Here is a 27,209-nt window from a genome sequence, read left to right as displayed (position 1 = left end):
TGTAGTGACAAAGGAAGCCTACTTGTCTTCCCATCTGAAGATAAGGTCCTTCATGCTCTCTTCTCTTAAAAAAAAAAAAAAAAAAAAAAAAAAAAAATTGGCAACAGCATACCTATTGTTCTAAGTGAGGTTCTTCCAGCTTCTCTTTATCTGCCTTAACATCTATTTTGTCTGTTTGTTTATAGTCATTCTAGGAAGTCTCCAAAGTGCTATAGAAATAGAAGGATGCTCATAAATGAGAGGAAATCGGTTGATAAAAATAGCAGTTGTCGAAAAGGATTATTTGGAGGGCTTTGCTGTAACCACTTCTGCAGGTGGAAATGTTTCTAGGAGTGAGAGGAAATGACCGTCTGTCACAGCCACAGGAAATGCTGATTTATTTATTGGCTTCACCAGAGTAGCCTTTTGCAGATAGGACTGAGCCAGAGAGAGATTTATGGAATGAGCCAGCAGGAAATCGCCTTCCTTAGAAGAAGGAAATCACATTATCCTCTAATAATAAATAGGAAGAGGTCACTTCAGTCACAAAAGCTGGAGAGACTTGTTTTATACAAGGTTATGGCCGAGACATGCAAAGGGACCAAAGGAAGTTAATCACTTTCAATCTTAAGGTTTTTTTGGAGGGGGGTATTTTTCTGTATTTTTCCCCAAAGGCAACCGGTACCTAATTCCTTACCCCCTAAATCCTCTGGAAACAATTCTTAGCCATTGGTTTATCTCATAGTTGTGATTTACAAAAGCTCAGATTATTGTTACTGTTTTTCCCATACAACTGTAAAAGGAAAAAAGAGAAATCTATGTTTTTGAAGCAAAAGGCAAAAAACATCTCTCTGAGAACAGTACTTCAGGTTTATCCTGTGAGAGTCAATGACAACAGATGTTCTTCACAGCTCTCTTTTCAATGCCATGGGACGTCATGTGTGGTTACTAAGGGGATTGACTCTAACTTTGAGTAAGACTGCTGGTATTTTGACAACTTCACCACTGTGCTCACCAGTGCACTTACTGTGTTCAAGAGACTTATCGTAGCTATGCTGTAGAGCTAAACTCTGCAATTTCAGCACAAAGAGGTTTTGCAAGTGTCTCACAGAGAGTATCAGTTGACAGCGATTTATCTCTTTCTTTTATGCTGTGATGAGCAATCCATACTGTCAGAGTAACACAGCAAAAAGACAGTGAAATGCATAAAAGGTTAAAACAAGACTTCTTTGATAGCAGAAGCTTATGTTGCAGATTTTCATCTGCAGAATAGTGAGATGGTTGACACAATTTTTACCGACTGCATTATTGTTTTGTAGCACTCAGTTAGTTTGCACAGTTGATACTTTTTCCCCACTGAAGGCTTATTCATAGTTGGTTTTGTACTGTTCTTCTCCAGATAGAATCCTCTCCCTGCTACCTGCTGACTGTAAGGATCATCCGGATGAGAAATCTCCAGCGAGTGGACACCTGTAAGTATCTCCTTTCTTAGTGGTATCTCAGGGTACAAGCAACAAGGTTTCTTTCATAATTGTATAGCAACATTTTCCAAGTGTTTCTGAAATAACCCAGTGTTTACGTAAACTAGTTGTTATAAACCAAGTCAGTCCTTGCTGCTTGCTGCTCTTTCATTGAATGTTATTCCTGTGCTTTCAGGTTGGTTTTAAGATTTGAATGTGTTTTGGGGATAAGTACTTTCTCCCAAAGAAAGGATAGTTTCTGACACAGGTAAATGAAAACGACTGTAACCCGTGTTTTCAAAAGGAAAGGGTAATTTTGCCATTGGGTTGTAGCACCTTGGGAACTGTGGCTGGAAGGAGCAAACTTTTACACAGCCCCCCATCTTTGTTCTGACACAGATGAAATGAACAAGAAAAAACTTTCTAAAATCATTACCACCAGGCCAATGCCATTATTAATTACCCTGAAATGACTGTCAAAAAACATGCTGACTGAGAACTGGTTGCCTTGTCCCTTGGAACACTCATGCAGCAGTCTTGCAGTTGTGCAAGAATGTGACTCACAGAGCAGGAAATTGGTGGGAAGTGAGTGAGCAGGAAGGAAAAATGCCACTGTTTAGCTAAAGGACACAGGCTACCCACATGTGCAGTGAGGAGAGGCATTTCACACAAAATAGGTAAGTTATCAGTTCGTTTTGTTTGAATCAATACAGTTACATGACTACCTGTGAAAGGATGCTGAAACTAGCTCTAGGGTGAGTGTGGAAAGGAAATGCTGTAACCCTGCCCTGTCTCTTAATTCTCTTTTCACTGTGAGTGGTAGCAATTGGCACTATGGTCTCTTGCATAGGAAGGGCCAGGGAAGATGTTCTGAAAGACGAAGATCTGGCTTCACCATGCAGTACCATTCCCATCTTACCCTGTGGTTGTCACATGTTTTTCTGGAAGGTATATCAGAGGACTTCGCTGTGTCACAGCTCTGAGTGAGGGATGTACTAGCTGTATCTCAGGTCATATCGTTGGGTCACACCTTCTGCACCTGCAACTCCCTCCTGGTCCATAGCTGTAGCACACATGCGATGATGCAATAACACAGAAAGGTTTCATCAAGGACTCATCTCAGATCTTCTGCATGTCAGGTGGCAAGACCAAATCACAAATAACTGGGTTGTAGAAAGAGATTGTGCAAGCAGAACTGAAGCAATATTTAGCATTAAATACACAGCTGACTAGTTTGCATGCATCTACTCATATAATTAAGGATTGTTTGATATGCTTTGTATGTCAAAGTACAGTTAAGATACAAGAATGACGAATCACATCAGTAGAACAGAGTACTTTACCAGACAAACAGCCAACAGTCATTGATCTCCAATGATAAACCTAAAGTCATGCAGTAGTCATACAGAATTACTTTTAAAACGCTTTAAAATCAGTATCATTATTTCTAGAATCTCCAAACACATTCGAATATCTATTTTTGCAGTTTCAAAATTCTTCAAAGCATTACTATCTGCATAGAATTTCCCAGATAAAAAAAAAAAAAAAAGGGAAAATAAGAAACAGTCATACAGAATCAAATTGATGCTCATACAGTTCTCTCAGGGAGATATATTCGTTAGGTCCACTGCAAAAGCCTCTGACACTTGAGGAAACAGAGTGACAAAAGAAGTTGTAGAAAGGCACCAACTGTGATGACAGATCTGAATCAACTTTTTCATCCAGAGGGACTAAATAGGCTACAGGCCTTAAGAGTGGAAGGGAAACTGTTGAGGAGGACATGGAAACTGTCTCTACAAAAAGGAATAGGAGGGAGAAGGTGAATAAGGCGTCATTTTTCACTATTTTTCACAATGTGAGAATAAAGGAGCACCCAGTAATATTATCAAACAGGAAGTTTAAAATGAATAAAAGGAATATACAAGTAAACTGTGGACTCATTGTCATGGGAATGTATGGATGTTAAAATATGTCTGTTCAGAAAGAAGTTATTAATGGAGCATAAGTCTAGCAAAGGTTATTAAACATGGTATTCCCAATGCAAACCTGTACTCTGGTGTTGCCTGAATGATGGAGTGTGGATCAGGTGCAGTAATGCTCTAGAATCGCCTTGTTTCTTCTACTCTGGAGGAAGGTGTAGAAGGGCTATTAGCTGGTAGTGAAATGATTAAGAATTTCTTTTTTCACATGAAAAGGCCTAATGCTTTTTCTTCTGTCTCATCCTTGGAAAAAAGCTAAACTCTTCCAGATGAGACTTTCCTGAAATGCCCAGTCCAAGACAGACATGTTTCCTGGGAACATATAGACTGAATGCTGGAATTTGACAAGTAGTAGGCAATTAAAAGTGGTGTCTTAAGACAGGAGGGCAGCCTTAAATCTAGTTCTTAAATCAATTCTGTCTATAAATGCAATAAAGACAAGCAACCTCCTTTGCAAGGAAAAGGTGAAGATGAGATATTTTGTTCCTCCTTCAGAGAGATACTGATGTGCCTAAGCAAGGCAACATGTGTAAGGCAGCCAGACTGACTAGACCTACCCTTACCGGGGTGACAATTAGTATGAGTAGCCAATGTTTTCAATGTTAGCAGTCGGTCTCCTGGCAGCCTGCTGCAACATGCATCATCTGTGCACTACAGTGTTTCTGCATTGTTTATTAATAGAATAGAATAGACCAGACTGTTTCAGTTGGAAGGGACCTACAATGATCATCTAGTCCAATTGCCTGACTGATTCAGGGCTGACCAAGTTAAAGCATGTTATTAAGGGTGTTATCCAAATGTCTCTTGAACACTGACAGGCTTGGGGCATCGACCACCTCTCTAGGAAGCCTGTTCCAGTGTTTGACCACCCGCTCGGTACAGAAATGCTTCCTAATGTCCAGTCTAAACCTCCCCTGGTGCAGCTTTGAACCATTCCCATGTGTCCGATCACTGGATCCCAGGGAGAAGAGCTCAGCATCTCCCTCTCCACGTCTCCTCCTCAGGAAGCTGCAGAGAGCAATGAGGTCACCCCTCGGCCTCCTTTTCTCCAAGCTGGGCAAGCCCAAAGTCCTCAGCTGCTCCTCACAGGCCCTGCCTGCCAGCCCTTCACCAGCTTTGCTGCCCTCCCCTGGATGCATTCAAGGACCTTCACATCCTTCTTAAATTGCAGGGCTTTTGAAGCTGCTTATTGTTTATCTGTATCCAGAGGAATGGTAAAGACCTGGATATGTCTCCCAGACCTTAATGCAAAGTGGGGATAGGTGTAAGGAGAGCAGGAGGCAACCAAAATATCCAAAGTGAAAAGACATCCCTGGGAATCATGATTCTCAGAGTCACCAGTCTGCAAAGTCTCTTATGCCATTTGTGTGAGGGCAAGAGATGCTACTGGGATAATTTCTGTTGTTTCCACCTGTGGGCTTGAACACAGGGTGGGAAGGCAGCACGTAGCAGCCCTTTTCCTTCCCTTTGGGATTTTGTTCCTTAAGGAAAGGAAAGGAGGAAACCTGAATGGTGGAGGTGAAATGCCCTCTCAGCTAATACAGTCAGGAAGAAAGTACAGGGAAGGAGGCTAAGAGATAAGAGTAGTGAGAAGGTAGAAGTGAATTAGAGCAGAAGATATGACTCCAGACAAGGACAGTTAAATGGCTGTTAGAACCTAAATTTTTTTTTTTTTAAATCCAAAATAAGATATGGAAGGTGGAAAAGAGCATGAGAGGGAGAGGGCTAGGGCCTGCTGAATATTTTCCAGACAAATTTTTCCATCAGAGGAATATTGATTTTTTGACTCAATTGTGTTGATTTTGCCACAATTTTTTTAGGAAAAATTTGACAGAATTAAAAATGTTTTTTCTTTTCTTCGTTATAATGTTGGAGAGTAGAAAACCAATAATTAAGGTGCCAGTTGACATATCACAGTGCATTATGCAATTTCTCAAGCAGTTCTGAATTTCAGTTCTTCATTCTGAATTGGACAGAAAAGCAGCAAGGTTTTTTTTTGGACAAATACGCTTCCAACAACATGAAATGCGGCCTCCACCCAGTTTGAGACAGAGCCAATGGCTGTAGGGTGACACCTGGCAAAACCTGGTGGAGAAGGAAAGAGAAGAAGACAAGAAAAAGTTCCTGTTGCAGTCAGGCGAGTTTTTGGCTTTCCCCACAAGTCAATGTGCAAGCTCTTGTTCCCCTGATCTACCTGCAGAGTCCTTACCTGCTGCTGATGGGTCCTCTCCATTTACTGCTGCCGTTACTTGTCTCTCTCAAAAGTCTCATATCAAAGGACATCCATTCTCAAAATTAGCTACCTTTTGCATTACATAATATCTGATAATTTTATTGTTATAGAGAGAGTTTCAAAGGTGCTGAAGTATTTTGCATAACCTGCATGAAGAAATGTTACATTCCCCCAGCACACAGTACATCACATTTTTGGCTGTAGGCATTTAAGATATACCTTAATTCAGGTGCTTTTGAGAAATGGGATGGAATATCCTTCACTAACCTTCTCCTGGTGCATTTCTGGAGACAGATTTGGTCCCTCTCTTCCTGGAGGTGGCAATTAGTTAAGATCCAACGTCTAATTCAATTAGTTCCTTCTGGAGGAAGCCTCTGCCATCTCCTACAACAGGGGTAGTTCAGCAGCTGCTTTCACAAACCCTCACCAAGAAAATGACTGAATGCAAGGCAGAGTTGAAGACCTTTTGCAGTTGTTGTCAAAAGGTGGAGGAGGCTCCCAGACCTCAGGCGGCAGCTGGGGGTTAGTGTGTGCATGCACACATGGGCACAGGAAAGCTTGTTGGTTGAGAAACTGAAGAAAGTGGCTGACTAGAAGAGGAAATTCTCACCCTCTTCTTTTACACACAACATTACTGTTGTCTGTAACTCATGCAAGGAAGAATAGAAACCACCTCCTGTTCTAGGTCATCTTATGGTCTGTGGTTTTTCCCTCTCGGATATCTTGAAAAGAGTTACACTACAACAGGTGTTTCTGTCTTTAAGTCTCATACTTGCTGTTGATACCACACAGTAACCTTTCCAGTGTCACGCAGCATCACTGACTTTGCCACATTAACAGTTGTTCTGCCTCTTTCCAGTAACCCAGGCTGATTGCTACGTGTCGTTGTGGCTGCCGACTGCGACATGTGAAAAGTCCCGCACTAAAACTGTGAGAAACTCCAACAATCCGGTGTGGAACGAAACCTTCTATTTCAGGATCCAGAGTCAGGTCAAGGTAATGAGCCACAGTTCTATGCTTGAAGCAGCCTGAAGATTCTGTGTGTGGTGGGTCCTATCTGTCTCCTGAATTGTGCCCAGCAACTGTTTGAGATGGCACATGATAAGGGACTGTTCAAATTGTCTAACAGCAGAGATGACTGAATTCCTGTGCCTGTTTGATGGTGGTGTTTAGGGGGGCCAGAAACTGAGCTTGGTATTGAAGTTTTAGGGAAACTAGAGACTCATATTAATCAGTGCAAGATGGATACAGAATCTGGGAGTTAACTAAGCTGTCATGTAGGTATAACCAATGTATTACTCATGTTACGGCAATTAAACTGAACTAGGGAAGAATGTGTATTCAATGTACAGTATGTTTTTCCAAAGGAGGATGGCACTTAATTTCCCCACTTTGCTTCTCAAGCACATCCCTAACACTCATTCTTCCCTAGAGCTAATGATGTCCAGATTGTAGAAACTATAAAAATCCCTTCTCCCCTTTTTCCAGAACGTGCTGGAGCTGACAGTGTATGATGAAGATTTTGCTACTCCAGATGACCATCTTCTCTGTGCACTCTTTGATACTGCTAAACTTCCAATTGACAGGACAGTGATCCTGTATTTTAAGCCCAGCCCAAAGGTGAGAGCAAAAAATAAAGCAACTAAGAAACCAGTGGAAGGTTATACAAAACTTTCAAAGTCTTGGGGTGAGATTTCTAAATCCACCATGGATGACTTATCCCAAAAATGAGTACGTCAATTGCCATTCAAAATATAAACACAAAAAATGTGGTAAAATATCTGGATTTGACAGCCTGAGCTCACTCCTCCCAGTATTTTTATAAATTATTAAAGAGCATATGACTGAAACAGTGCAGTAGGTAGGGGAGGAATCTGACTGTGAACTATCTCTGAGCAACACCAAGGCTGCACAGCTGTTGCAGGGTGAATAAGGTGTAATTTTTTTCCCCACGTAATTCATAGTCCCCTGCCCCTTTGACTGTATCTACTTTTACCCCAAAGGCAAAGCTGAAGTTGCCCCTGTGTGTATCCCAGAACTATCCTCTGCAGTGATACCTCAGCTAGGGCTGAGCCTGCTGACTTCTCTATCAGAATTAGTGTGGTTTTGGAGCTCTGAATGACTGATTTACTCTGTTTCTCAGTTTCCCATCTATAAAATGGGAAAAAGAGTCTTGATTCCCTTTGAGATCTATGGATGAGATCAGTGAAATATCTCGCATGCAACTTCTTGCTACTACGGACAGATTGCTTCTGGTACCCAAACTAGGTGACTCACAGCTGGCTCATACTATCAACAGGGGGTTGCATAACTGTAACTCTGAATCACTCAATTATAGCAGTCTCTGTTTATTGTGTTAAAGTGATGGGTGGAAAGCATCTTTAACTTCCAAGCTAATAGCAAGGACAGTAAGTCGTGGCAGGACAGTGCCAGGAATAGTTGGGAGAAAAAGGTAGCAATCAGAAGACAAAGCAGGTTGCAAATTGTCTTTCTGCAGCATCTTCACACTAAAAGATAAAAGTACAGGTTGTTTTGATGCTACCTTGAAGAAGGAAGGAGGTAAGGAAGGAATTGATAAACCATCTGGTTTGAAATGTTGTTTCAGATCTTCCAGTCTGAAATATTTATCACAGGCTGTGCACTGCAACCAATTACTTCAGTATTGCATACCAGGGACCTGGGTTTAGACAAGGGAGAAAGCATTACATAGCTACTTCATATAATTTCTTGTTCTTGCTTTCAGGCCAAGGAGGAGCTAGAGGTTGAATTCAAATTGGAGGCTGCGTAAGTGATATACAGATTGTTTAAAAAATGCAAAGATCATTAAATGCTAAAACAAAGAAAGAACATCAGAAGTCATGATTTGTGGGATTTCTGCAAAAAAGTGCCAGACTTCTCCTACATCATTACTGCAGTCTCAGACACCCGGCTGACCCCTCCAGTCACCTTGTTCTGTAGTTTAGTTGCTTTCAAAGGGACACCTCCCAGCATTGTCTCTTCTATCCACAGTGTTGGATTTGGTTGCCTGGGGGCATTTCAGAAGACTTTCTGAGTGTATGTGCATGTGCTTGTGTGTGCATGCACGTCTATCAATCTTTCCTTGTCTGTTTCAGCTTATGCGTTAGATAGACTCCTAATATTGAACCATCCTGATAAGGTTTCCAGTGTATCTCTGACACCTTCGGTTTTCCCTTGCAGCACTGTCTGGGTCCTAGTTATTCTGGTTTTTTTTTTCTGCCCCACAAAATGACAATATCTTGGAAGCTCTAGTGCAGGGCTCTTCCTCCAGCATGACCAGCCTGCCATCCATATGAATCAGTGGTTTTGTCTCTGTGTTGTCACAAGGTAACTAAGGCATAGCAGAAATAAAGTGACCAACCTAAGGTCAGCCCTTGAACTAGTGAGGAGCCAAAACCAGAATTCAAGCCACTCTACACCATCTCCTGACTTGACTTGAATGATCTCAAAAGCTTTTTTCCCCCCCATGTAATTGACACCAACTGCCCTGTGCCCTTTTGATTGTATTCGCATACCAGCAAAGACATAGAACTGGGCTTCCCAGCAGGGATATGCTGGCATATTAGCATGTTACTGCTGAAATAAATGTACTTCACAGTGAGAAGAATTTGGCTGCCTAACTGCAGATTCCGTTTTAGATGATCATGAGATTGCACTGCAAAAAAGTAGCTACGATACACCTCCCTCAACTTTGGTACAGAGGCAAGTCCCCTCAGAGCAGTGCTCAGTCCAAGCAAGCGTGGAGAGGAGCTTGTTACATACCTGCTGGGGTCTCTCTGCTCATCATTCTTCTAAATGGGGAGAAAGGTCAACACCCTGGGCAGGGCTGAGTGAGCATTTGTTTGATATAAAAAGATCCATGTTTTTTCTTTTTTTTTTTTTCCTAGTTCTGGTCCTTATGAAGCCATTGCTACCAATGGAGTCCTGGTGGTATGTATCTTTTTCCCAAGAAATTTTTTATACGTCTTTCCTTAATACAAAGGAGGAGGGAAGGTGGGGATTAGAGAAGCCAGTAGGATAGTTCTTTCTCTTTCTTTCCTCTTTCCTATTTAGATGCTTTGACAATGGGATATTATATTGCCCTGTTCATTGGTGATAACCCGTTATTTCCCATTTGTCCTATATTTTGACACACCACACACACGCACAGAGCTTTCCTCTGGTACCAGTATTCCTTCAAAAAATATACTGCTGTCTATCAAAGCATCGTGGTAAAAAGACTGTGAAGCCACTTGCTGATAACCTACACAGCCTTTTCCTCCCCCGGGAGATGAACCATGCCTGTGGGTGAGCTCAGCATTAAGTATTGACCTATCGTAATTAAATTATGTGAAAGATGAGTGAGTGCCATTAAAAAAAAAAAACAAACGAAAAAACCAAAAAAATGTTAATAGTAATGCTTCTTCAGGAAACCCTTTCTAGTGCTGACTCTTGATCTCTCAGCAATATAACTTTCATGTACGTTTTTCCCAGTTTAACCTTTTGTATCTCTACTACGTCCTGAAAATGGTCCTGATTTTCTTCCTTTGTCTCTTCCTCTTACCATGCCCAATTGTATGTCATTGTCACTGGAGGATGCTCTACAACTCCCTCCAAAGCTTTTCCTTTTTCTCAGTCAGTGACTCCTGGGAAAAAGCCCAGAAATGCCAGGGAATTAGGCACTTCAGGGAACTAGAGATGTCCAAAAGCTGAGTGATTCACAGCTCCCTGTAACTGGGTTGGGATGTGACGATCTTTCTCACAGATTCCTTTTTGCTGTCTTTTACAGTGTCGTGAACTTTGCTGCTTGGAAGTTGAAGTGGCAGAGAAGATGCAGCAAAAATCAAGTAAAGTTATTGCTTTGTTATCTATTTACCAATAATTGCATGCTTACTGATGAGAGGACGCCCTTTTCCTATAATGTATTAGTGGAATAAATAGTATTTACAGTATTCAGTGCAGTTAACATCAGGTAAACACATTAGGTTGTTATAGACTTCAGTGACTGCATCTCATACTCCCTTAGGTTTATGTAAATAAGTTCTATTAGAACTGCAAATAAGTTGAAATCCCAGTTCTATATAACAGTGAGAACATTCAGAGTCCCCTTTCTATGAAAATAACATCCGCTTTGCTCCTCTCCCTTCGCTGCCAGGACTCCCTTCAGAGCACTTTCCGCTAGACAAAGCTGTGGTCCAAACTCTACAGCTCTGTTACCTGCATCCCACTTATAATCAATCCAGCACAATTTTCTGGTTAAATCATAGTGACATTTCTCACGACCTTTGCTCTGCTTTTTTAGAGAAAGAGCTTTCCCTCACCGTGAAAGGCTCCTTTGAGGGGACACAGGATATCACGCTGGGCCCCAACGGAGTGGCCAGCCCATCGGGTCCCACCAAGTTCCACTATATCAAGTACACAGAGCCAACACTGGACGTCATGTTGCCAAAGAAGAGGCACTACCACCCTGTATGTTGGAGGTGGCCTTAATGATGAACTGACCATGAGTGCCTCCCTAGAAAATGGGAGGAGGGGGAGAGGGTAAACCCATTACTGTTTTTGTCCTAAAGCATTTTGTTTTCCCAGTGGACCTGTAAGTACAGCACAGAGACAGGCTCCCCAGTCGTGATGCTGAATTCGCTGCCCATGGGAAGGAAAACGACGATTGCAGAGGTGAGTCAACTGTTAGGAATAAAAGGTCACTCAAGTAGGAACCATTCCCCATAATATTGTCCCAGATGGCTGCTGAAAGGGTCAGAAATGTTCTGATTTTTTCTCAGAGCTTGAACAAACAGGAGCTTTGTTTTTCCAGCTGTTTTCTCCACAGATGCAGGTTGTCTCTCCATTAGTCTCCATTACATGCCAGTGCTAGATATAGAGACAAACAAGGATGTAAACAAAATATGATGATTCCTTCAGTACATCTCTCCCTGTTTACCCAAAGACTCACTTGACCCCTCCTTTGCTTAGGGTCCAAACTAAAAGTTGCCTCTTGTACACAAGCTAGGAAAAAGTCAATAAAGCTGCCCTGAGTAAACCATGTGCTTCAAAGGACGATATGTTAAAGTACATTGAAAATAGTAGACATAGCATATGGATTTTAAAAAATATAATGAGAATATTGCTTGAAATAGATGTATATGCTGTATAATTTTGAATGAAATTAACAGAAGAAAAATATCCTTACTATAAAAAAATGTGTTTCTGCTAAGAAACATCTATAGATGTCCAGATTATTAGGGGCAATCTTGTCCAAATATTAGTTGTTACGTTGTAAAGAAGTAGGAGAACATCAGATTTCAGGACCATTAAAACATCCTCTCAGAACAGAGCACTTTTTGTCAGTTAATATGAAGGTTGCAATAACAATTTTAAGACAGGATGAAGTCTTGGCAGAAGCAAATGCAGACTTGCTGTCATGAATGAGTGGTTTAGAGACTTGCAGTCTCTTCACTGTGAGACTGTGGCAAGGATGTAAAAAATCTGCTGTGTATTAGAGCATAAAGAACGGGAAATGTAAAAAAAAAAAAGGTATTTCAGGATGCTGCAGAAAGCTTGTGAATAACTAGGGAAATGGGACCTACTGCATGAGTCTCAGGAACCTCCTGTACCAAGATTGTTAATGGCTTCTGCAGCCTGGAATCATTTGGGATCTGTTGGTAGGGATGTTCCAGAAAGGATAAATGAGTATGTTTGGAAATATATGCCGAGATCTCAGACATTTAACTTTGTGATTGCCAGACCTTCCTGGGGTCTAAATCAAGCTCTGATCCCAAGACAGAAAGGGAAAATTTTTAAAACGAAAATTAAAAAATTACATTCTTGTTTTCCAGGAGAAAAGATTTGACTTGAATGTGAGAGCACAAAGCTGGTAAGAGATCTTCTGTTCCTAAAGACTTGGGTAACTGATTTTGATATTGTTTTAGCCACATGGGAATGACATAAGCAGGCATTCTCAGTCTGAGAACTAGAACATGCTTTCATTAAAACATAGGCACAGTATATTATACATAATTAGCCTTAGGAAGATCTGGCTTTAATCAATAAATGTTGATAATCGTGTCTGTATTTTAGAATTATCCCTTCCCTTCTGACCGCAGAATATTATTTTTGATCAATGTCAGTCTCTGAAATTCACAAAAAGGACAAGGCTGACTAAAAAAACAGAATAGACAGAAGTAAACATTAAATTTGATCAGAAATTACGCATATTTATTTTTTTCTTAACTGTCAATATTCAGTAGCAATAAAGCTTGTATTCCGTTAAGTGCATTTATACTGTATATTGAGTAGAAACTAAGGTAGACAATGTGGCTAGTGATTTGATATCTATAGACATGATCACCAATACTCATCAGTAGACATGAAGATGTTTCATGTTATCCATAGCTATATGTAACACACAGAACTGTGCAAACTGATCTTTTTTGTGTGTGTGCCTGACTAAGAAATAAAAGGGAAAAAATAATTTCTAATTCAAACAGAGTTTTCTGTCGTTCATTTCAGAAAGACAAGTGATCAATGACAACAGGAAAACCAGCATTATTCCAGTACAGGAAAAATGCTTCCTGCTTATTTATTTTGTTTTCAGAGAACTTTAAAAGCACTTTGTTTGTATCTTGATTTACAATGGAAACTGGCTTTTGCAGCTCCACCTAACTCAATTCCTCTTGCGTGTCTTCATTTACAAATACAGTTATAATAATTTGGCTGATTTTATCCAAATCTGTTGGTGGAGAAATCTCATAAATTAATTTCATTACTGGTTTCATTGAAATTATGGACTCTGTATAATAGAGAAGCTCTGTCACTGAAAGAAAAAGCAAAACCCTGCCATTTTACAGTGCCTGGTCAGGGCTAGCTGGCCAGCCAAGGGGTCCACGGGTAGGTCTGGCCTGAAGACACCATGCCAGATCTCCTGCCCATTGATGTCTTGTTGGCACAGGGCAGAAAGAGACAGGAGGGAGGTTAGAGAGCCAAAGAGCACAAATGCCCAGGGAAATAAGCTAGAAAATTAGAGTTTTAAGGAATTACTTAAATGTCAAAATTGCTGCACATGAAATCTTCCTCTGACGAATGTTATTCTTTACGACTTTTAAGTCAAGGTTGACGTGAAATACAGCTGCCAGCATTGACCCATGAGACAGCTTGCGCAAGTGCAGACAGATCAGAGCAGCGAGGGTGAAATCCTGCCCCACTAAACCCAGTGACCCATCTCCGTCCATCCAAGGGCAGGATGTCACCGGAGTCATCCTTCCAGCGAGCAGGGTTCCACTGCCACCTCTGCCTGGCAGGCAGGTGGATGGGTTTCCTCCCCAGCGATGCTCACCGCTAGAGGGGGATGCGTTCCCACTCAAGCTGCTCAAAACGAGAATTTTCCTTCACGTTGGAAATGCCAACATTTGAAAATTGAGTTTTATTTTAGATTTAGAAGGAGAAAAAAATCCCATGAAATAGGAATCAGTACACTGACTTTTGACCATTTGCACAGATTTTCTAAACTTGTAATTCTTTTAGTTTTAGAATATTTAAGTATTTTGTTTCGTTTGTAAATACTGTATTGTTTCTTCATCAATTAGTAATAACAGGATATAATGCCAGTGGTTAAGCTTACTAATTGAAATAAGTTTTCTTACTTTTAAGAAAAGTTAGAATATTCTCTCTTGCTCTTGTCACATTGCATCACTCTGTTTGAAGGGAAGGGTGCTGTAGATTATCTTTGATCAAAGTCCTACGATTGATATAGGTGTGTTAATATCTAAAATATGTGCCTGTTTTTATCTTAGTAATTGTTCATGCAACCAAGACCTGGACATGCGCTTTGGGTTTGACCTGTGTTCAGAGGAGACGGCTTTCCTGGTGAAAAGGAAGAGATATGTAGCAAGTGCCCTGAAAAATGTTTTTCACCTACAACAGGATCTGCACGATCGTGAAGTATGTCTGTGTTGTGAGAGCTACATCTTGAATGTCTAGTGCCTCCATGTACTCTTCTAGTGAGTGGTCAGCAAAATAGGCCACATGTATCAGTTGTGCAGGTATCAGCTTGTTCACGTGTCTTAAGTACGTTTGTTTGCTCCTGCTGCCAAGGTTTGTTATTGCAAGAAACACTAGTTGCAGTAAATGCATCCTTCATGACTGTCAATTTGGAATTTGTCAGATTTGAGGTGTGTTCATCCTTGCCAACCTATGCTATTACTGGCTTGGTTCAGAAATACTGTGTGCATATTAAATACATCGCATAGCAATGATTTCTTCCTTTGTTCAAATTTCATCATTTTGTGAGAGTTTAGGATAAACATCTCTAGACGCTTCTTATAATGTCTTCCCTTCCTTGAGGTTTTGAAATTCCTTAAAATAAGTATAATTTATTTTAAAGTAACTTCATGATACTGAAGAATAACAGCATTGATGAGGGTAGCTTAACAACACCGATTGTGAACTGAGTGTATTTCTTTGTGGGGTTGGCATGTGGATTTTCATACAGTAGTAGCAGATGTATGAAATAAGAAAAAAAGTGGCTAAGGCATGGGGAATTTAGAGAAAATACATTGTTACCTCCAGAGAAGGGTTTCTTCTTGTTCATCTGTGCCCCTATGTGCCGTAGAGATGGGCAAGAACTAAGGTTTGGGTTAATCTCTGAACTCATGCTTATCCGAACAGAAGCAGCAATAGCAGTCATTGCTTGGTTTTGGAGCCTTTCCTTCTGAAAAAAGACCCGGGCTGTGAGATCAGGACCTGGGCTGGGTGTGGTGGCCAGACCCCATTGCAGTCCAGGGTGCGATGTTGAATGCCATTGGTGTGAATGTCCCACCCTCCTCTGCCCAACAGGTCCCTGTTGTGGCTATCATCACGACAGGTGGAGGACTGAAGTCAATGACAGGACTATATGGCAGCCTCATGGGACTCAAGAAATTAAATCTTCTGGACTGTGTAACATACATCAGCGGGCTCTCCGGCACCACATGGTAAGCCAGCTCATGCAGGAGGCTTGACCAGGCCTTTTGAGGATGATCCTGCTGCAGAGAGGAGCTTCTGGAAGCAGACGAAATCAGGAGATTTTCTTCAAACATCATAAAAACAAGCTGTTTCTCAATAACAGGCCATTAACTATTAGCTTCATCTGATGCACTGATTTATTAGCAATTCTTTACCATGCTTTTCAACTCCACATTTGCAGCAGTTAAATATGTATATGACAATTACATTTGTCAAAATGTTTTCTAAGTAGTTATCGTGGATGTAACTGTGATATCCTCATTGCATCACTTCTTGTCCTCTCTCCACTGACGTCCCAGTTGTTGTTGTTCCCAGTAACTTCTGAGACTGGCTCTGCTTTCTAACTGGTCATGCAGAGAAAACTGCAGGACAGCACACACTTACCCCTGCAACCGGTCAGTTTGGGAAAGGACTGAGTTCCCCTGGGCAGCGTTATTGCCTGCTCACAGGACCTACAACTGCCCAACATCTGATGGTCCCATGTAGGGAAGATTGATAAAATAGAGGATGTTGTTAAAATAAAGCATAGTGATACCGTAAGATTAAGACTTAGATACCAAGTCACAAGATAGCAGCTGATGTGAACTGATTTATAGTTCTAGAAAACAAACAAATAAAATTTATTATAATTTTCTGCCTAATTTGTGCTTCAGAAATGTACATATGTTCACATCTGGCAATTTTATCCCTTAAGCGGCTGCCAGTTCTGTTTAAAAAAAGTCAGGAACATAAAAAGGTTACCTTATCCTTCAGGGCCATCTTTAAAACAGTCATAGAAACTCTGGAGTGTTCATTCTGCTGGATCAAGCAGCAAAATCAGAGTATGTACGAGCAGAGGTGAATCCATAAATGCAAACCTCTGTCCCCAAAGGCCCAAGATTTCAAGTTTGTTTTTTTTTCTCCTTTTGAGTTTTGCTGTCTATATTATCTTTCTCCAGGACCATGGCCAACTTATACAGAGATGCCTACTGGTCGCAGAAGGACCTAGAGTCGCATATTGGTGAAGCCCAGAAACAAGCAACCAAATGCAAGATGGGCTGTTTCTCTATGGATCGCATGAAGTACTACAACAAGCAGCTTTGTCAGCGGAAAGAAGAGGGATACAGGACATCATTTATAGATCTTTGGGGGCTCATGATTGAGTACTTACTAAATGATGGGGTATAATGTATATTGTGTTTTTCTCTTAGTGAATGGAGAGGAAACTAGCCCATCATTTCAGAGAACGTACCTCAAAACAGAGTAGAGTTGTCTGTGTCAACAAACTCTCAGATTATTTTATTTCCTTTAATAGTTTGCCTAGGGAGAAATGTATCCTACATGCTAATAAATTAGGTTGTGGATGCAGCCATTTGAACTCTGGCTGGTATTTAAATAGAAGTGGAGACAATCTCAGGCGATCTGCCTAAAATGCAGATTACGCATGCAATAAGAGTTCAAGATGCAAAGCAGAGTAATCTCAGCAGTGTGAAAACTATCTGAAGCAAGCATGAAACAGCCAGAGTGCTTGGTGATTTGCATCCACTGGCAGATAACTTGATCTGCAGGTACACTGGAGGCAGGTGCATATTTTACTTTTGCTGAGGACTGCTCAGACAGTAGTTTAAGTTTAAATGATATCAATTTTTACAAGCAATAACAAATTTGCTTTTCTATTATTTGAAGTGCTTTCTACCCATACAGCACAGCAGTCCACTCCCTCTTCTGTCCAGTTGGACCACAGTTCAAGGATGTGTGCTTTGGCACTCAGGAAGTGGGAAGGGATGAGTGGTTGAGGATTGAACAGAAGTGTCCTCCAGTGGGGACAGAAATGCTGCAGTCATTAAGCCATTCATTAGGGTTATTTATTTATTTTTATATAAGTGCATATATAGTATTATGTATTTATTTTCTGTTTACATATATAGAGAGGAATACTACATATTAAGCAAAGGTATAAGCTGAGTAGCTGCCTCTCTTTTAATCTCAGCTAGATGAGGTCCCCCTCTAGCCAAGCATCTTTTCCCTTGAGCAGTGTTGGCTATTGCTGTATAACAATTAGCTGTGTAACCATTAACCTCTCCCTTATATGCCAGAACTAGCTGCTCTTAAATTTGTCAGCAGGTCATTAGATTTTATGTTTTTTACAAACCTCTTTAATGAGAATATGCTTTTCCAGAAAAGAAGCTGGGCGGGATGCAAATAATTTGCTGCTAAATTCAAGTTCACGTGTAAGGCTGGACTGCAAGCTGCCATGGCAGGTCTTGCGTGCAGGGGCCAAACCACCCCAGCTCCTCCAGCACTTGGGCCGTCGAATTGACCATGTACCATTTCCATCTCTTCTCACATAACTGTTTTTCTTCAAAAACAGAAAGACCCCCAGAAACTTTCGGAGCAGAGAGAAGCACTGTGTGACGGCCAGAACCCACTGCCCATCTATGTGTCGGTCAGCGTCCGGGATGGCTACAGCACTAATGATTTCAAAGGTAGGGATATGTTTCAGATCCTGTGGGGCTAAAACTGGCAACTGAATTCCTGTGATTTGCTCTTCTCTGCTTGGTAGCACTTGGAGAAAACAGTCCTGGTGTGTTAGTTGCTTTTAGGAAATATAACCATTACCTCCATGCCTTACAATTTTAATACAAAGGCTTTTTGAGATCAGCGTTTCAGTGTCTAGACATATACACTCGAAATCCTGCCAGAAAGGCCATTTTTGAAATATTAGCTGACCCACCTTGAATAAGAAGCATGGGAATGTTCTGAGAATTAAATGCTGCATTTTGTCAATGCCCAGTTATAGCTTCAATATGAAGAAAGACTACATAGTTATGATAAAGTTTGGGAAAGCATCCAACTTACTCCCAACTGAATCTTTTGCTTTGCTCATTGTTTTGGTTAATTTTTTTCCATGAGGAGAAGCAGCTGGAGGAGGAGAAGAGGCGGAGAAGAAATTTAGATGAATTTTTTATGGTTGAGGTGAAAAAATGAACCACTTCTGAACGAAAAGGGAATTATGGTCCATGACCTTTCTGTCCCAGTCTTTGCTCACACTGCAGTTATATCAGACAACTGCACTTTACTTGGAGAGGATATCAGAGAAAGTCAAGGACTAGTTCTGTCTCCCTTAGTACCACACATAAAGAGCATAATTGGCCTCTTACAAAAAAATCATTTCTGAAGAGCCAAATACCTGTCTTTGTACATAACCAAATTATTCAAGGGAAGTTAAATTAACTGTACTGATAACAGTGGAAGTACTGTCACTTAGATGTGGTGTATGCAAGGGCAGAGCGAAACCTCGTGCGTGCTGGAGAGCCCTGGACTGGTGCATGCACACGGGGTGTGTAAGAGCTGGAGCCTTGCCGTGCTCCTGACGTGCGCCTCGTGCCACCGGCAGCACCACCATGAGCAGTGTAACTGCTCCTGCCTCCCCGTCGTCACCGTCCCTTGCTCTGCAGGCCGTCATTTGTAAGCAAGGCTTTGCAAAAGCAGCATAGCAAACAGAAGTCAGACCGATGTATGCCCTAGCCGGCCCTCTCTCCACACCCGGTTGAGAGCCTTCTAAGTGTCCCCTTCTGTCCGTATTGCAGAGTGGGTGGAGTTCACCCCCTACGAGGTGGGACTTCTGAAATACGGCGTGTTCGTTCGCACAGAACATTTTGGAAGTGAGTTCTTCATGGGACGCTTGTTAAAAAAGCTCCCCGAATCCCGGATCTGCTACCTTCAAGGTGATGTATTGTGTTGTCCTGGCACAGAGGCACTTTGGAGGGGTGCAACACCATTAAGCAGAGGGTGGATATTTCTGATCTAACATACTGAACCTTGCTATGATATCACCTGGTGGGAAATGGGGGTGTGTAGTAGTTCGTCCAAAAGAATACAGTAAAAAATCCCACATATTTTTTTCAGTTTCATGTCACTGTCTTGGTATGCACAATATTTTTAACATTGTGTCTTATAGATGGAATAGATAAAGCTCCTTCATTCTTGCATTGTAAGGAATAGTTCCCACTTCTTTGGTTATTCTTCCAATTCCTATCTGAATACACTCCAACTGAAGAAAATTTTGAGACAGCAGGAAACCTGCAGCTGTGCTTCCACTGCGAGGTTTAACTTCAACGCCATGTATAGAATCCCATCTACTAAAATGCAGACTACCCAGGATGAAAAATGAGACCAGAAGTCAAGGGTCTCTGAATCTCTCTGGTCAGTCCCTGACTTGCACTGATGGGTTGTGCGTAAAAGTAATAATATCTCTTTACCAAGGACTCGGATTCACTGGCAGATGAACACAGAGCAGTGCGAGTTCTGTTTCAGCCATCTCTTCTTACACTCCTGCTGCTTAGAAGCTCATTGGTTTCAGTAAACATGCAGTGATATTAAATAGTCCGTAATCCCAAGGAGTATCTTTTAAATGCTACCTCTTGGGCTGACCCTTTTTACCTGGCCCAATACTGGGAAATCCATTTTCTACATACTGGGTTTGCTGTACTGATTTCTGTGCCCCACTGAAAATTGAGAAGTCCAATTGTGTCAGACTAATTAGAACACATTTAAATTTACAACAGCAGATGAAACGGTGGCTTTGTGTTTTGTCAACAAAGCCACCAGTCCCCCTGTGGGGAGGCAGAGAGAGGCAATCCTGGATGGAGAAAAGAGTGCACACTGGAGCAGAAGCTCCACAGTGGAGTCTGTAAGCCTTTACATGCTGGGATGTGAGATCTTCTCTTACAAACCAAATAGCTGAAGAGCCAGTTCATCCCGCTGTGAAGCAATTCAGGGTGCCTGAAAGCTGACCAGAGTGTGTGCAGAAAAAAGGAAGCTGGAATAAGGAAGACAGGGATGGAAAGGATGTTTTTGTAATGTCTGTGTCATCTGAACTCTTACTTTGCTTCTTGAGCAAGTGTTTTTTTCTCCTTTAGTTCTCTCCCATTCTCTCTCTTTACCACACGGCAGAGCCATGCGGTAGGTTAGGCGCAGAACTGACGGCAGCATGACCTGAACCAATGCTATAGAAGGTTAAGAGGAACTTAACAGCCCAAAAGTTTAGAAATATTTGAATTAAGCCTATTTAAAAACTAATCCAGGAGGTCAAAATAGAAGGGAAAAGGCAGTTTCTTGTTAGAATGTGTCCTTGTGTTCACTAATTCCTTTTACAGGTATGTGGAGCAGTATATTTTCTGTGAATCTATTACAAATATGGGGACTGTCCCACAGTTCAGAAGACTTCTGGAAGAGATGGACACAAGACAGAATAGAAGAAGTTGGTGAGAAATTATTAAGCTTTTCATTTATGGTCACTTAGTCTTCTGGATGCCTTTTGGTATCATCTTGTCAACTGTGTTGAAGCCAGCATCATAGGATCCTCCTAAGAGATAGCAACTTTTCCTCCCACTGTAAAGATTAAGAGGAAGAGGGTAATCAGTGAAATGCTGCTGTAATTACCAGACTTACTAACATCCTACTGATTAAAAGGCTCTGTCCTTAAAAGGAAGTATTAGAGGGATCACACATTTCTCAGGAAGTGTTTTGGCATTGCCCATTCTCGCTCAGCCATATGGAACCAAGAACCAGCAGCAGAAAACAAAAGTTATTTTTTCTGCCTGTGCAGAGAATAAACCTGAATATCAATTGGTTAATCAATATGTCCTGTGTTTTTATTTTATTACTCAGTACAGTAATTACTACATTGGATTTATCCTGGCACAAAGATAAATGAGGCCCAGAGGGTGTTTTCTGAAGCAATACAGAAACCATGGTTTTATTGCTAAATCATTTAATATGACAGTAACTATAATTACAGGCATCCCGAAAATAAAGAAATACATCTATGCAATCAAGGAAACCACCAAGTCTCTCCTGCTGCACCACCAGCCACTTGGTCTGGCAAAGCAGGTTGTGATTTCAAGAAACCACACCTTGTGCCATTTCTTCTTTTCCCCTGCATATGCTGCTATGTAGTCACCCTGAAAACTACTTCTAGTTTCTAAATACGAAGGTATGCCCTGAGTTTTCCTGGGATGCTGTCATCCTACTGAATAAGCATAAGCTCATGTGGCCATGGGTGATTATCAGGCAGAAGCTGTCAGTGTTGTAATAGCCGTTGTGGTGCCCTGTTGTTGCCCATCTGACTGAGTTAGGAGCATATGCTTTAGCCTCATTTTCTCCATGCTTGCCTCTGTTTCATGATATCTTCCTGTAAGGATACGTAACTTTCTTTCTGACAGGATATTCTCAGAATTGCTTAGTTCCCTTAAAGTGTCCGTTTTCCAGGACTAAAGACTGCTGCTGTTGAGTAGGCCAAAGCTTAAAACCACCAGCAGAGCTTTGTCCAGCAGCCACTCCTCTCCTTCAGAATAGTGTTTGTGTGTTTAGCAAATCATCCCAGAACAAACCCTGAGATCTCCTACACACCAGGACAACCAGAAATGAACATCAATTAACAAAGAGTTCACCAATTTTTCTCCCTTCCTCTAGATGAAGACCCGGTGTTGCCTACAAGACCCCACGAACTGAGGACTCGCATGTACACTCCTCCTGGCCACCTCTCCAGCACCCTTCGGGGAGCACTGACCGACCGCTTCTCCGTTGCCCAGCACCACAATTTCCTGAAGGGCTACCAGCTGCATAACAACTACCTGGAGAACGAGCACTTCCATCGATGGAAAGGTAATGGGGACTAATATTTAACAGGCATCATTTTCAGGGGGTTTTGGGGTGGGGAATTTAGGAAAGCACCCTGTCAGGCTTGGCAGGGGAAAAAAAATCTCCTGAAAGAACATTTCTTTTCTGAATGGAGAGAAGATACTAATACTTCAGTGTTGCCAGGTATTTAAGACTGTTTTAAAATGTAAACATGTGTTTATGTGCTTTAGCAGAAATTTCTGTGGTCCAGATCGAGAGAGTAGGCTTGCAGCAGGCAGAACCGAATTTGAAGTAGCAAAGAGAAGGCTTAATTTGGCAAGACTGTGCCTCTAACTTCTGGAATATCCCAGAAAATATGACCTACAAGAGAAACCTGGAAAGGAATGGGGCTTTGTAATCAAAAGAAAAGGGGACTGAGGGGGAGGCATAAATCTGAATGTAAAAAGCAATGGGAATATTTTGTTCTCCAAATCAATGATAGATAAAAGATGAAACAATAATTGAAATGAAGCAAGGCAGATTTAGATTAAGTATTAGAAGTAGCTTCCTGCCACTAATGAGTATGACAAGTTACTAGAATATATTGCCTGGAATCTCAACACAGAAGATTTTTCGGGACAGGAACTTAGGTGGCATTTTGCAGTCCCTCTCACACCTATTTGACAATCCAGTAGTGTGGCAATTAAATTAAACTAGGCCTCTGGGATGGTCAATTCCACTTTGCATTTCTTTTTTCCAGTCAAAATACCTACAGATCATTTCTTATTCCAAGAAATATTTTCCTTTTAGACACTGTATTAGACTCATGTCCCAACCAGCTGATGCAAAATCCCGATCACCTGGGCATGATAGATGCTGGATTTTTCATCAATACCAGCAGTCCACCACTTTTAAGGCCACAGAGGGAAGTGGATGTCATCATATATTTAAGTTATACTACTGGCTCACATACATCGGTGAGGAGAATCTTGTTACCGTGTGTTGTCTCTCCTTTTGCTTGTAAATGTCTAGCCTGTAGCACCTAGAACTGCTAGTTATGTCACTTGTTCAGTTTTTAACTACTGCATTCCCCTATATTTTTTACTGTAGTGATTAATATTGTTCCTATTTTTTCCTGCCACTGCTGGAATCTCTCTTGCTGGTTTATGAATGCGTTGAATTATTCAAGAGGACATCAGCACGGTCTCTTCCAGAATGATAGGAAAAGCCTCTTCTGCTTTATGCTGAATCAAGCAGATTTCCAGACCCTGCACAGTGATATGCACAAAGATGAGGAAGCAATTTCTCCTGACCTAAGTTAGAATATAAAAGGGATTAGGCGGATAGTCAGAGGCAGATCATTTCTAGGCAGACAAATAAGTTGCTGCTAGGAAAATTCAATGATAAGCATCTTCCTGCAGAAACTCCAGTTTCATGGAGATCAAGTTAATTAGCTGTCTATAAGGCCTTGTGGAAAAGAAGTTTGGGTCTTTATGTCTCAGAAACTGAGGTTAGTTAGAAACTCACTATTAAGTATCTTGGCCCACTTAAGTGGAATTATTTTTTGTGAAAGAGAACAGCTGTGCTACTGTTAATAAGCCGTATGATGCATGAGACATACATGTAATGAAGTTTCATTGCAGCCTCATACATTGTCTAGATTAATTTTATGAAGAAAAGTTGCTGCAATTTTAAGCGCTTTAGTAGAAACCATTTCCTATTTGACAGTGTCCACTATTAGATGGTGCAGAGTAAATAACGCAGTACATAGTACAACAAGATATTGTATTAAACATTTCAGGGAAAAGGTACAGTATAGCCTAGTACTTCAGATTTTCTCAGTAAAATATCAATCTCAGTTAACACTGTGCCATAGTGCCTGCACAGGTAGAGACATAATTGCACATTCAAAATTAACTTTCTTATCTCCTGGCTTCCAAGCATGTAATAAGATCCCTTGAACATTTTCTTGCTGTGGTTTTCTTTTCTAATTAATTCTATACAATATATTAAACATAGGTTCTTTCATTTACTAAAATTACATGCTTTACCCTAAACTTCTGCAAATTGCTTCTATTTTTTAAAATACAGTGTCCTGGATAAATTCTCTAGGTCTGGAATTGTGTTTACAGCATTCTGGTTATTATGTGTGGTAATTATGTGTAGAGTAACCCTTGATAAGAAAGAACTTATCCTATGGATCTGAGTCACTAAACCTTAATGCTAGATAACAATTTGGGAGCTTTAAGACAACCAAGTTGAATTCCAACGCTGACCATTTCTGTGATACTCCAGACTCTAGATAAGGCGTACAAATACTACACAGAGCAGAAAATCCCATTCCCCAAAATTTCCTTGACTGATGAAGATAAGAAAAATCTGAAGGAGTGCTACCTCTTCGAAGATTCAGATTTGCCAGGATGTCCGATCGTGATTTTTCTTCCCCTTGTGAATGATACCTTCCGAGAGTACAAAGCACCTGGTAAGTTACAAGCAGCAGCAAAGCACTAAGCAAAAGACACCACTCCCTGCTTCCCTGACTCACACGAGCCTTTTTCTCTGCTGCTGGCTCTCTTTGCTGGCTAGGTTCATGGGGGAGCACTTAGCTAATTAAACTTGTTTTCCCCATCCCTGCCAAAGATATGTTCATTCACGTCATCCTTATGGCCCTAAGAGGACAGACACAGCCCTTGTCTTCTGCAGAGTGTTTACCTTCATCTCTCTCCCATTTGTAACATAAAGTGTTGCTAGCTAATTGTAAAAGTTTTTTCCTGGGAAAAGTATAGCACTCAGACTATTTTCCCTTGAATATATTGTCTGTTGTCCAGGGATTTCATTCTACGCTTGAGGAGGCATAGTGTCATGTATGAATGGTGAGGGAACAAGAACCTGGCTTTCAGGCTGAACTCCTACAATGTCAAGATCAGTGTGTCTGCTTTTGGTACAGCATCAGCCCAGGCGTCATTTTGCTCGCTGAGCTGTGCTCAAGGCCCATCATGCTTTTTCTGCCAGACCATTTGGTTTGCATTCTTCTCCTTTACTGCCAGTTACTAGGATGCATTTCCATTGCTCTTTGGTAGTAGCAAGGTAAAGTCTAAAATTCTGCTTTTGTGGAATTTGGGAGACACAAGAAATGGAAAGGCAGAGATGGATCCTGGTGGCAGGCCCCCGAGACTGCATTTGGGATTGCAGGAACTTTAAGTTTCCATATGTTTCTATTAGTCCTCTCCCATTTAAATTCTATTCTGTTACTAGCAGCACACCTCCCTCAAGCCAGGGTTTATAGAGGTCCCAACTGTTCAGGGTAAGACCTGCAGGGCACCAGATGTGGCTGTTGGAGTGCCCTTTCAGGCTGATATCCTTGACTGATCCATGGCTTTAATGAGACAAACGTTTATGAGTAAGCCGTAGATGACCATTACAATGCTCTCTCTCACTTGTCCCTCCTTCCCTCATCACTTCAGACACATGACGTTCTCTTGACTAGGGTCAGGGATACATGACCTGTGGTATTCATGCATTTAAACCACACAAATTCCTTTCTGGAGAAAAGTCCCCCTCTTTGGGCAGCTTGTCACTGATTGAGATAAACACCATGTCACAGTAGCAACTTCTCTTTCTCTCCAGGTGTCAAGCGCTGTTGCTCAGAGATGGAAGAAGGACAACTTGATTTGACCAGTCGCTTTTCCCCCTACTGCATGTTCTCGGTCAGGTATACTGATGAGAATTACCGCCGGTTGCTCAACCTCAGTGAATACAACATCCTGAACAACTCACAGATGATTATGCAGGCCCTAGAGATAGCAATGCAAAGGAGAAGGCAAAACATGTGCTAATCACCTGTCCAACTGCGCCTACCTTCTCAGCGGAGTTTTTCATGCTCTAGGACACAGAAGGGACATAGCTTTTTGAATACTGGTCGTTCTTCACTACAGAAAGAAACTAACCCGGGTGGCTCAGTGGTTTGTCGGGTTTTTTTCCATTCCCAAGAAGTGGCCTCTATAGGCAAAGACATTGCTGGGGAAATTTTTACAAATGCTTTGTTCTCTAAATTAAGGTTGTCTGTAGAACACTCTTTACCAAAAATCCTTGTTAAATTTTAAAAATAGTGTTATTTTAAGCCTAACTATTTACAATGTATGACATACAGGAAAATCATTTTCTACCACCACACTACAGTAATACAACCCAACCAAGACACCTACAGGCCTCAAGAAGGGGATATAAACTTCTGCTCCCCACAGTTTTTCTTTGTGGAACACAAGATGCATCCAACCCCAGAAAATTAAGAAAATCTGAGACACGACTGGAAGCTGGCATTGGATCCCTGCGTCAACTCTGTTTTGCAAGTGTCCTGAGGAGCAGCTGCAGAGGTTGGAAATGTCAGAGGGACAAGTGTGTGCACACAGCCAGTCCCATGAATTGCATCCACCTCCTGGGCTCTCTTGGGCTGTGAATGAATCACACGTAGATGGGAAGGAGCAACTTAGGAGGAAACGGCGTAACATTTTTCACGTAAAAATGTTTTTAAAGTGAAAGGTGTAATTTCAGTGCATCAAAATTTCCTGTGAATTTATGTCAGTTTTGATTGTTTTGTGTTGAGACAGTATATAAAAAAGTCAGCATTTTATTTTGAAGCTTTCAGAATAAAACACCCTGGAATTTTTTTTCCCAGTTGACTTCTCATATTAAACTTCCTTTCTTGAATTAAAAAGGAAAAGTGCTTGAAATGAAAATATTTTACTTCCACTAGACAACAAAAACTTTGTTGTTTTACTTAACGCAATTTGTTTAAACAGTTTAGGACTTCTGCTCATCAACAAAAATGCTTATTTGTAAAATTATAAATCCGTAACAACCTCTGTATTCCAGGAGCAAGTCAAATTGAAAAGACTTTTATTATTATTATTAATAAGTTTTGTGTCCTAATGACAACTGGGAAAATTTAGACCATCTTAAAGT

General features: G+C 41.2%; 1 protein-coding gene across 1 annotated transcript; it reads left to right on the top strand.

Moving 5' to 3' along the window:
- The first annotated feature begins 1,390 nt into the window (after positions 1–1,390).
- LOC104158055 (cytosolic phospholipase A2 epsilon-like) lies at positions 1,391–26,083 on the top strand. Its single transcript, XM_009695614.1, has 19 exons — positions 1,391–1,451; positions 6,511–6,647; positions 7,140–7,271; positions 8,395–8,435; positions 9,557–9,599; positions 10,438–10,495; positions 10,951–11,117; positions 11,235–11,321; positions 13,240–13,343; positions 14,435–14,582; positions 15,477–15,613; positions 16,583–16,805; positions 17,995–18,109; positions 19,214–19,351; positions 20,783–20,890; positions 22,101–22,292; positions 23,058–23,224; positions 24,543–24,729; positions 25,875–26,083. The coding sequence occupies exons 1-19, from the start codon at positions 1,424–1,426 to the stop codon at positions 26,081–26,083; spliced, it is 2,421 nt and encodes an 806-aa protein (XP_009693916.1). The 5' UTR covers positions 1,391–1,423.
- The last annotated feature ends 1,126 nt before the right edge of the window (positions 26,084–27,209 follow it).

This window comes from Cariama cristata, unplaced genomic scaffold (genome assembly GCF_000690535.1).
Source record: "Cariama cristata isolate BGI_N322 unplaced genomic scaffold, ASM69053v1 scaffold6742, whole genome shotgun sequence".
In the NCBI taxonomy this organism is placed as follows: domain Eukaryota; kingdom Metazoa; phylum Chordata; class Aves; order Cariamiformes; family Cariamidae; genus Cariama; species Cariama cristata.
This window is presented reverse-complemented; position numbering and strand designations above follow the sequence as displayed.

What these genes read in the sequence shown, in the direction of transcription:
- LOC104158055 (XM_009695614.1), top strand. Translation starts at nt 1,424, where the DNA reads ATGAGAAATCTCCAGCGAGTGGACACCT. An exon ending in TCTCCAGCGAGTGGACACCT is followed by an intron (nt 1,452 to 6,510) that starts GTAAGTATCTCC and finishes GCCTCTTTCCAG; the next exon opens with TAACCCAGGCTGATTGCTAC. An exon ending in CCGAGAGTACAAAGCACCTG is followed by an intron (nt 24,730 to 25,874) that starts GTAAGTTACAAG and finishes CTTTCTCTCCAG; the next exon opens with GTGTCAAGCGCTGTTGCTCA.